General features: G+C 41.0%; 1 protein-coding gene across 1 annotated transcript; it reads right to left on the reverse strand.

Annotated features, from left to right (window-relative positions):
- Window positions 1–8,850: 8,850 nt before the first annotated feature.
- LOC121566976 (protein Ycf2-like) lies at window positions 8,851–10,721 on the reverse strand. Its single transcript, XM_045214780.1, has 3 exons — window positions 10,658–10,721; window positions 9,572–10,309; window positions 8,851–9,485 (listed from the first exon to the last, which is right to left on the reverse strand). The coding sequence occupies exons 1-3, from the start codon at window positions 10,719–10,721 to the stop codon at window positions 8,851–8,853; spliced, it is 1,437 nt and encodes a 478-aa protein (XP_045070715.1).
- Between the last annotated feature and the right edge of the window lie 354 nt (window positions 10,722–11,075).

Consider the following 11,075-nt stretch of genomic DNA (forward strand, 5'->3'; position numbering starts at 1 on the left):
TGTTCTATATAGCTGTGTGTTCTATATAGCTGCGTGTTTATAAAGCTGTGTGTTCTATACAGCTGTATGTTCTATATAGCTGTGTGTTCTATATAGCTTTTTGTTCTATAGCAGTGTGTTCTATAAAGCTTTGTGTTCTACATAGCTGTGTGTTCTCAAGCTGTGTGTTCTCAAGCTGTGTGTTCTATATAGATGTGTATTCTCAAGCTGTGTGTTCTATATAGCTGTGTGTTCTATATAGCTGTATGTTCTATATAGCTGTGTGTTCTATTTAGCTGTTTGTTCTATAGCTGTGTGTTCTATATAGCTTTGTGTTCTATATAACTGCATTTTTATATAGCTGTGTGTTCTCAACCTGTGTGTTCTATATAGCTGTGTGTTCTATATAGCTTGTGTGTTCTATATAGCTGTGTGTTCTATATAGCTGTGTGTTCTATAGCTGTGTGTTCTAAATAGCTGTATGTTCTAAATAGCTGTGTGTTCTATATAGCTTTGAGGTCTATATAGCTGTGTGTTCTATATAGTTGTGTATTCTATAGCTGTGTGTTCTATATAGCTGTGTGTTATCAAGGTGTGTGTTCCGTATAGCTGTGTGTTCTGTATAGCTGTGTGTTCTATATAGCTGTGTGTTCTATATAGCTGTGTGTTCTACATAAATGTGTGTGCTATATAGCTGTGTGTTCTATATAGCTGTGTGTTCTATATAGCTGTGTGTTCTCAAGGTGTGTGTTCCGTATAGCTGTGTGTTCTACATAGCTCTGTGTTCTATATAGCTGTGTGTTCTATATAGCTGTGTGTTCTATATAGCTGTGTGTTCTATATATATATAGCTGTGTGTTCTATATAGCTGTGTGTTCTATATAGCTGTGTGTTCTATATAGCTGTGTGTTCTATATAGCTGTGTGTTCTATATAGCTGTGTGTTCTATATAGCTGTGTGTTCTATATAGCTGTGTGTTCTATATAGATGTGTGTTCTATATAGCTGTGTGTTCTATATAGCTGTGTGTTCTATACAGCTGTGTGTTCTATATAGCTGTGTGTTCAAAAAAGCTGTGTGTTCTATATAGCTGTGTGTTCTATATAGCTGTGTGTTCTATATAGCTGTGTGTTCAAAAAAGCTGTGTGTTCTATAAAGCTGTGTGTTCTATATAGCTGTGTGTTCAAAAAAGCTGTGTGTTCAAAAAAGCTGTGTGTTCTATATAGCTGTGTGTTCAAAAAAGCTGTGTGTTCTATATAGCTGTGTGTTCTATATAGCTGTGTGTTCTATATAGCTGTGTGTTCTATATAGCTGTGTGTTCTATATAGCTGTGTGTTCTATATAGCTGTGTGTTCTATATAGCTGTGTGTTCTATATAGCTGTGTGTTCTATATAGCTGTGTGTTCTATATAGCTGTGTGTTCTATATAGCTGTGTGTTCTATACAGCTGTGTGTTCTATATATAGCTGTGTGTTCTATATAGCTGTGTGTTCTATATAGCTTTGTGTTCTATATAGCTGTGTGTTCTATATAGCTGTGTGTTCTATATAGCTGTGTGTTCTATATAGCTGTGTGTTCTATACAGCTGTGTGTTCTATACAGCTGTGTGTTCTATATAGCTGTGTGTTCTATATAGCTGTGTGTTCTATATAGCTGTGTGTTCTATATAGCTGTGTGTTCTATATAGCTGTGTGTTCTATATAGCTGTGTGTTCTATATACAGTGAGGGAAAAAAGTATTTGAACCCCTGCTGATTTTGTAAGTTTGCCCACTGACAAAGACATGATCAGTCTATAATTTTAATGGTAGGTTTATTTGAACAGTGAGAGACAGAATAACAACAAAAAGATCCAGAAAAACGCATGTCAAAAATTTTATAAATTGATTTGCATTTTAATGAGGGAAATAAGTATTTGACCCCCTCTCAATCAGAAAGATTTCTGGCTCCCAGGTCTCTTTTATACAGGTATTGAGCTGAGATTAGGAGCACACTCTCAAAGGGAGTGCTCCTAATCTTAGTTTGTTACCTGTATAAAAGACACCTGTCCACAGAAGCAATCAATCAATCAGATTCCACCATGGCCAAGACCAAAGAGTTCTCCAAGGATGCCAGGGACAAGATTGTAGACCTACACAAGGCTGGAATGGGCTACAAGACCATCGCCAAGCAGCTTGGTGAGAATGTGACAACAGTTGGTGCGATTATTCGCAAATGGAAGAAACACAAAATAACTGTCAATCTCCCTCGGCCTGGGGCTCCATACAAGATCTCACCTCGTGGAGTTACAATGATCATGAGAACGGTGAGGAATCAGCCCAGAACTACACGGGAGGATCTTGTCAATGATCTCAAGGCAGCTGGGACCATAGTCACCAAGAAAACAATTTGTAACACACTACGCCGTGAAGGACTGAAATCATGCAGCGCCCGCAAGGTCCCCCTGCTCAAGAAAGCACATATACATGGCCGTCTGAAGTTTGCCAATGAACATCTGAATGATTCAGAGGAGAGCTGGGTGAAAGTGTTAGGGTCAGATGAGACCAAAATTGAGCTCTTTGCTATCAACTCAATTCGCCGTGTTTGGAGGAGGAGGAATGCTGCCTATGACCCCAAGAACATCATCCCCACTGTCAAACACGGAGGTGGAAACATTATGCTTTGGGGGTGTTTTTCTGCTAAGGGGACAGGACAACTTCACCGCATCAAAGGGACGATGGATGGGGCCATGTACCGTCAAATCTTGGCTGAGAACCTCCTTCCCTCAGCCAGGGCATTGAAAATGGGTCGTGGATGGGTATTCCAGCATGACAATGACCCAAAACACATGGCCAAGGCAACAAAGGAGTGGCTCAAGAAGAGGCACATTAAGGTCCTGGAGTGGCCTAGCCAGTCTCCAGACCTTAATCCCATAGAAAATCTGTGGAGGGAGCTGAAGGTTCGAGTTGCCAAACGTCAGCCTCGAAACCTTAAAGACTTGGAGAAGATCTGCAAAGAGGAGTGGGACAAAATCCCTCCTGAGATGTGTGCAAACCTGGTGGGCAACTACAAGAAACGTCTGACCTCTGTGATTGCCAACAAGGGTTTTATCACCAAGTACTAAGTCATGTTTTGCAGAGGGGTCAAATACTTATTTCCCGCATTAAAATGCAAATCAATTTATAACATTTTTTACATGCATTTTTCTGGAATTTTTTTGTTGTTATTCTGTCTCTCACTGTTCAAATAAACCTACCATTAAAATGATATACTGATCATGTCTTTGTCAGTGGGCAAACATACAAAATCAGCAGGGGATGAAATACTTTTTTCCCTCACTGTAGCTGTGTGTTCTATACAGCTGTGTGTTCTATATAGCTGTGTGTTCTATAGCTGTGTGTTCTATATAGCTGTGTGTTCAAAAAAGCTGTGTGTTCTATATAGCTCTGTGTTCTATAGCTGTGTGTTCTATATAGCTGTGTGTTCTATAGCTGTGTGTTCTATATAGCTGTGTGTTCAAAAAAGCTGTGTGTTCTATATAGCTGTGTGTTCTATAGAGCTGTGTGTTCTATATAGCTCTGTGTTCTATATAGCTGTGTGTTCTATATAGCTGTGCCTTCTCCCTCTCCCTAGCGCAGCATCCAGCTACTGTAACGGCTCCAGGTTCCCACACATGTAATGACAGGTCTTAGCAGTGTGTGTGTCTGTGTGTGTGTGTGTGTGTTTGTCTCTCTCTGTGTGTGTGTGTGTGTGTGTGTGTGTGTGTGTGTGTGTGTGTGTGTGTGTGTGTGTGTGTGTGTGTTTGTGTGTGTGTGTGTGTGTGTGTGTTTGTGTTCATGACTGAATCACCACTGGGAACACACAGGCCTGGGCATGTGAGAGGGAAGGAAGGAGGGAGCGAGGCAGAGAGTTAATGGGTTGGCCCTCACACCTCCTTAGAGTGAGAGAAGAGAGGGAGGAAGACATAGTGATAAATCACTCTAACTTCACAGAGGTGTTCACAGAATTTTCTAGTGGGTCTTAAGGCATACGCATACTTTCCAGCCGAAACAGTTGGGAAGAGTTTGTGCATTTACAGTTAAAGACGGAAGTTTACATACACTTAGGTTGGAATCATTAAAACTTGTTTTCCAACCACTCCACACATTTCTTGTTAACAAACTATAGTTTTGGCAAGTCAGTTAGGACATCTACTTTGTGCATGACACAAGTAATTTTTCCAAGAATTGTTTACAGACAGATTATTTCACTTATAATTCACTGTATCACAATTCCAGTGGGTCAGAAGTTTACATACACTAAGTTGACTGTGCCTTTAAACAGCTTGGAAAATTCAAGAAAATGATGTCATGGCTTTAGAAGCTTCAAATAGGCTAATTCACATCATTTGAGTCAATTGGAGATGTATCTGTGGATATATTTCAAGGTCTACTTTCAAATTCAGTGCCTATTTGCTTGACATCATGGGAAAATCAAATAAATCAGCAAAGACCTCAGAAAAAAATGGTAGACCTCCACAAGTCTGGTTAATCCTTGGGAGCAATTTCCAAACGCCTGAAGGTACCATGTTCGTCTGTACAAACAATAGTACGCAAGTATAAACACCATGGGACCACACAGCCGTGATACCGCTCAGGAAGGAGACGCGTTCTGTCTCCTAGAGATTAACATACTTTGGTGCGAAAAGTGCAAATCAATCCCAGAACAACAGCAAAGGACCTTGTGAAGATGCTGGAGGAAACAGGTAGAAAAGTATCTATATCCACAGTAAAACAAGTCCTATATCGACATAACCTGAAAGGCCGCTCAGCAAGGAAGAAGCCACTGCTCCAAAACCGCCATAAAAAAGCCAGACTACGGTTTGCAACTGCACATTGGGAGAAAGATCATACTTTTGGAGAAATGTCCTCTGGTCTGATGAAACAAAAATGGAACTGTTTGGCCATAATGACCATTGTTATGTTTGGAGGAAAAAGGGGGTTGCTTACACCATCCCAACCGTGAAGAACAGGGGTGGCAACATCATGCTGTGGGGGTGCTTTGCTGCAGGAGGGACTGGTGCACTTCACAAATTAGGTGGCATCATGAGGAAGGAAAATGATGTGGATATATTGAAGCAACATCTCAAGACATCAGTCAGAAAGTTAAAGCTTGGTTGCAAATTAGTCTTCCAAATGGACAATGACCCCAAGCATACTTCCAAAGATGTGGAAAAATGGCTTAAGGACAACAAAGTCAAGGTATTGGAGTGGCCATCACAAAGCCCTGACGTCAATCCTATAGAAAATGTGTGGGCAGAACTGAAAAAGTGTATTCGAGCAAGGAGGCCTACAAACCTGACTCAGTTACACCAGCTCTGTCAGGAGGAATGGGCCAAAATTCACCCAACTTATTGTGGGAAGCTTGTGGAAGGCTACCCAAAACGTTTGACCCAAGTTAAACAATTCAAAGGCAATGCTACCAAATACTAATTGAGTGTATGTAAACTTCTGACCCACTGGGAATGTGATGAAAGAAATAAAAGCTGAAATAAATCATTATCTCTACTATTATTCTGGCATTTCACATTCTTAAAATAAAGTGGTGATCCTAACTGACCTAAGACAGGGAATTTTTACTAAGATTAAATGTCAGGAATTGTGAAAAACTAAGTTTAAATGTATATGGCGTATGTAAACTTCCGACTTCAACTGTATTATGAGGAAATGTTGTGACGTTTTTTGTTTGTTTTGGACTTTGGTTTCGGTTTTCTCTGCTGTTCGGGCACACAATGTTTTTTTCTGGAGGCAAGCAGAAGTTTGGAGCCGAAGTCTACACCCCTTCATCGTGGATTGGTCAACAGTAGGGTCTCTTCAATAAAGTCTTTGTTGTCATTCAACGAGAGACAACTCGTTTTCATGCACGTTCTTTCACTTGAGAAATACTGCACCAAACATTTTAGTTAGATGTAAAACTGTGTGACTAAGATCTCCTTGGCAAAACATTTAATGAAAGATTTCTTAAGTTATCTTAGATTACTTCTGACTATTTTGAGGAGGTGTATACTGGCTACGGCGTATCAAAATGGACAAGCAGGACTATTTCTGCTTTTTCCTCGTTTCTCAAGCAAAGGTCTTTTAAGGGAGTATTCGAGCACACTTGTTCGGTTCTGCTAGCCGAGTTCTGCTAGGGGCCAGCCGAACTGGGAGGGGCTAGCCAAGTTCTGCTAAGGGCCAGCCTAACTGGGAGGGGGCAGCCTAACTGGGAGGGGCCAGCCGAACTGGGAGGGGCCATACGAACTGGGAGGGGCCAGCAGAACTGGGAGGGGCCAGCAGAACTGGGAGGGGCCAGCAGAACTGAAGCATGCTGATGCCTTTATTGTTTTACTCTTTTCTTGGCCATTTGAGTCAGAAAAAACAGAGCCCTCACCTGTCCTTGGATTAGGGAACAGAGATGGAAGAGAAGGATGTATGAATTCAGTAGTGTAGAGGAGAGAGGGCCAATCTGACTACTCCTTATTTAATGGAGATGTCTTTAACCACTTTACCTCTTTATCTCTTTACCTCTTCATCCTCTATGTTTTTAACTCTTTATGTCTTAACCTCTTTATATTGTATCCTCTATCTCTTTACCCCTATCTCTTTACCTCTTTATCCTCTATCTCTTCTCTCCGCTTTATCACTTTACCTTTTTATATCTTTACCCTCGATCTCTTTATCTCTTTATATCTTTACCTCTTTATCTCTTTATCCTCTTGACCTCTTTAGCCTCTTTACCACTTAACCTCTTAACCTCTTAACCTCTTTACCTCTTTACCTCTTTATCTCGTTATCTTTTTACCTCTTATCTCTTTAGCCCTCTTTATCTCTTTAGCCTCTTTGCATACAGTACCAGTCAGTACCAGTACCAGTTTGGACACACCTACTCATTCTTTATTTTTACTATTTTCTACATTGTAGAATAATAGTGAAGACATCATAACTATGAAATAACACATATGGAATCATGAAGTAAGCAAAAAAAAGTGTTAAACAAATCAAAATATATTTTATATTTGAGTTTCTTCAAATAGCCACCCTTTGCCTTGATGACAGCTTTGCACACTCTTGGCATTCTCTCAACCAGCTTCAACTGGAATGCTTTTCCAACAGTCTTGAATGAGTTCCCACATATGCTGAGCACTTGTTGGCTGCTTTCCCTTCACTCTGCGATCCAACTCATCCCAAACCATCTCAATTGGGTGGAGGTCAGGGGGATTGTGGAGGCCAGGTCAACTGATGCAGCACTCCAACACTCTCCTTCTTGGTAAAATAGCCCTTACACAGCCCAGAGGTGTGTTGGGTCATTGTCCTGTAGAAAAACAAATGATAGTCCCACTAAGCCCAAACCAAATGGGATGGCGTATCGCTGCAGAATGCAGTGCTAGCCATGCTGGTTAAGTGTGCCTTGAATTCAAAGCACCCCCACACCATAACACCTCCTCCATGCTTTACGATGGGAAATACACATAAGGAGATCATCCGTTCACCCATACTGCTTATCACAAAGACACGGCGGTTGGAACCAAAAATATCAAATTTGGACTCCAGACCAAAGGACACATTTCCACCGGTCTAATGTCAATTGCTCATGTTTCTTGGTCCAAGCAAGTCTCTTCTTCTTATTGGTGTCCTTTACTAGTGATTTGTTTGCAGCAATTCGACCATGGACAGTTGATGTTGAGATGTGCCTGTGACTTGAACTCTGTGAAGGACCTTTTTGGGATGCAATGTCTGAGGCTGGTAACTCTAATGAACGTATACTCTGCAGCAGAGGTAACTCTGGCTCTTCCTTTCCTGTGGCTGTCCTCATGAGAGCCAGCTTCATTGTAGCTCTTGATGATTTTTGCGACTGCACTTGAAGAAACTTTCAAGTTCTTGAAATGTTCAGTATTGACTGACCTTCATGTCTTAAAATAATGATGGACTGTCGTTTCTGTTTGTTTATTTGAGCTGTTCTTTCCATAATATGGATTTGGTCTTTTACCAAATAGGGCTATCATCTGTATACCCCCCTACCTTGTCACAACACAACTGATTGGCCAAACGCATTAAGATGGAAAGAAATTCCACAAATTAACTTTTAAGAAGGCACACCTGTTAATTGTAATGCATTCCAGGTGACTACCTCCTGAAGCTGGTTGAGAGAATGCCAAGAGTGTGCAAAGCTGTCATCAAGGCAAAGGGTGGCTATTTGAAGAATCTCAAATATATTTTGATTTGTTTAACACTTTTTTGGTTACCACATGATTATATATGTGTTATTTCATGGTTTTGATGTCTTCACTATTATTCTACAATGTCAAAAATAGTACAAATAAAGACAAATCATTTTAAATGGTACTGTATTTATTATGTTTACCTCATTATCTCTTCATCCTCTTTACCTCTTTATCTCTTTATCCCAAAAATCCCAAAAATCCTATTTATCCTCTTTATCTCTTTATATAATTTTTCCTCTTTATCCTCTTTATCCTCTTTATCCTCTAAATCCTCTAAATCCTCTTTATCCTCTTTATCGCTTTATATAATTGTTCCTCTTTATTCTCTAAATCCTTTAAATCCTCTGTATCCTCTTTATTCCATAAATCCTCTAAATCCTCTTATCCTCTTTATCTCTTGATATAAGGTTTCCTCTTTATCCTCTACAACCTCCTTAACCTCTACATTCTCTTTATCCTCTAAATCCTCTAAATCCTCTAAAACCTCTTTATCCTCTTTATCTCTTTATATAATTGATCCTCTTTAACCTCTCCAAGCCTCTTTATCATCTTTATCCTCTTTATATACTTGTTCCTCTAAATCCTCTAAACCCTCTTTATCCTCTTTATCTCTTTCTATAATATATAATCTTTATCATCTTTATCCTCTAAACCCTCTATCTCTTCATATAATGTTTTCTCTTTAGCCTCTTTATCTCTTTATATAACTGATCCTCTTTTCCCTCTACATCCTCTTTACCCTCTTCAGCCTCTTTACCCTCTACATCCTCTTTATCCTCTACATCCTCTTTACCCTCTACATCCTCTTTACCCTCTACATCCTCTTTACCCTCTACATCCTCTTTACCCTCTACATCCTCTTTATCCTCTACATCCTCTTCAACCTCTACATCCTCTTTACCCTCCACATCCTCTTTACTCTCTACATCCTCTTTATCCTCTACAGCCTCTTTACCCTCTACATCATCTTTACCCTCTACATCCTCTTTACCCTCTACATCCCCTTTATCCTCTACATCCTCTTTACCCTCTACATCCTCTTTACTCTCTACATCCTCTTTATCCTCTACAGCCTCTTTACCCTCTACATCATCTTTACCCTCTACATCCTCTTTACCCTCTACATCCCCTTTATCCTCTACATCCTCTTTACCCTCTACATCCTCTTTACTCTCTACATCCTCTTTACCCTCTACATCCTCTTTACCCTCTACATCCTCTACATCCTCTTTACCTTCTACATCCTCTTTACCCTCTACATCCTCTTTACCTTCTACATCCTCTTTACCCTCTACATCCTCTTTACCCTCACATCCTCTTTACCCTCTACATCCTCTTTTCCCTCTACATCCTCTTTTCCCTCTACATCCTCTTTACCCTCTACATCCTCTACATCCTCTTTACCCTCTACATCCTCTTTATCCTCTACATCCTCTACATCCTCTACATCCTCTTTACCCTCTACATCCTCTACATCCTCTTTACCCTCTACATCCTCTTTACCCTCTACATCCTCTACATCCTCTTTACCCTCTACATCCTCTTTTCCCTCTACATCCTCTTTACCCTCTACATCCTCTACATCCTCTTTACCCTCTACATCCTCTTTACCCTCTACATCCTCTTTACCCTCTACATCCTCTTTACCCTCTACATCCTCTTTACCCTCTACATCCTCTTTACCCTCTACATCCTCTTTACCCTCTACATCCTCTTTACCCTCTACATCCTCTTTACCCTCTACATCCTCTTTACCCTCTACATCCTCTTTACCCTCTACATCCTCTTTTCCCTCCACATTCTCTTTACCCTCTACATCCTCTTTACCCTCTACATCCTCTACAACCTCTTTACCCTCTACATCCTCTACATCCTCTTTACCCTCTACATCCTCTTTACCCTCTACATCCTCTTTACCCTCTACATCCTCTTTACCCTCTTCATCCTCTTTACCCTCTACATCCTCTTTACCCTCCACATCCTCTTTACCCTCCACATCCTCTTTACCCTCTACATCCTCTTTACCCTCTACATCCTCTTTACCCTCTACATCCTCTACAACCTCTTTACCCTCTACATCCTCTTTACCCTCTACAACCTCTTTACCCTCTACATCTTCTTTACCATCTACATCCTCTTTATTCTCTCAAGTTACTGTCTGTCTCGCTATCCCTCCCTCCCTCGGTCTGTCTGTCTGTCTGTCTGTTTGTCTATCTGTCACACAGGCACACAATCACACACACACACACACACACACACACACACACCACACACACACACACACACACACACACACACACACACACACACACACACGCACACACACACATGCACAAACACTTGCCCAGAATAACAGCTTTGCACTTAGAAAGTAGTTCACAACAGTGGAGATTTGCCCAGATAGGAGACCAGACCGCAACATATTAGCAGTTAATGTCTGAACAACATTGTTTTTTCACCTACTCCCTCCTCTCCTTTTCTGAACCATATGTCCCTCTTTCTCTCCTCTGCTCTCCTCATGCACCATGCTTAGATACTGTGTTTTTGACTGAAGGTGTGGGAGCAAGTCAACTTACAGCTAGTTCTAACTAAAGAAGTGGGAACAGGTCAATTTACAGCTAGTTACATTTACATTACATTTACGTCATTTAGCAGACGCTCTTATCCAGAGCGACTTACAGTTAGTGCATACATTATTCTTTTTTATTTTCATACTGGCCCCCCGTGGGAATTGAACCCACAACCCTGGCATTGCAAACACCATGCTCTACCAACTGAGCTACCTCCCTGCCGGCCTTTCCCTCCCCTACCCTGGACGACGCTGGGCCAATTGTGCGCCGCCCCATTGGTCTCCCGGTTGCGGCCGGCTACAGCAGAGCCT

Source organism: Coregonus clupeaformis, chromosome 5 (genome assembly GCF_020615455.1).
Source record: "Coregonus clupeaformis isolate EN_2021a chromosome 5, ASM2061545v1, whole genome shotgun sequence".
Lineage (NCBI taxonomy): Eukaryota > Metazoa > Chordata > Actinopteri > Salmoniformes > Salmonidae > Coregonus > Coregonus clupeaformis.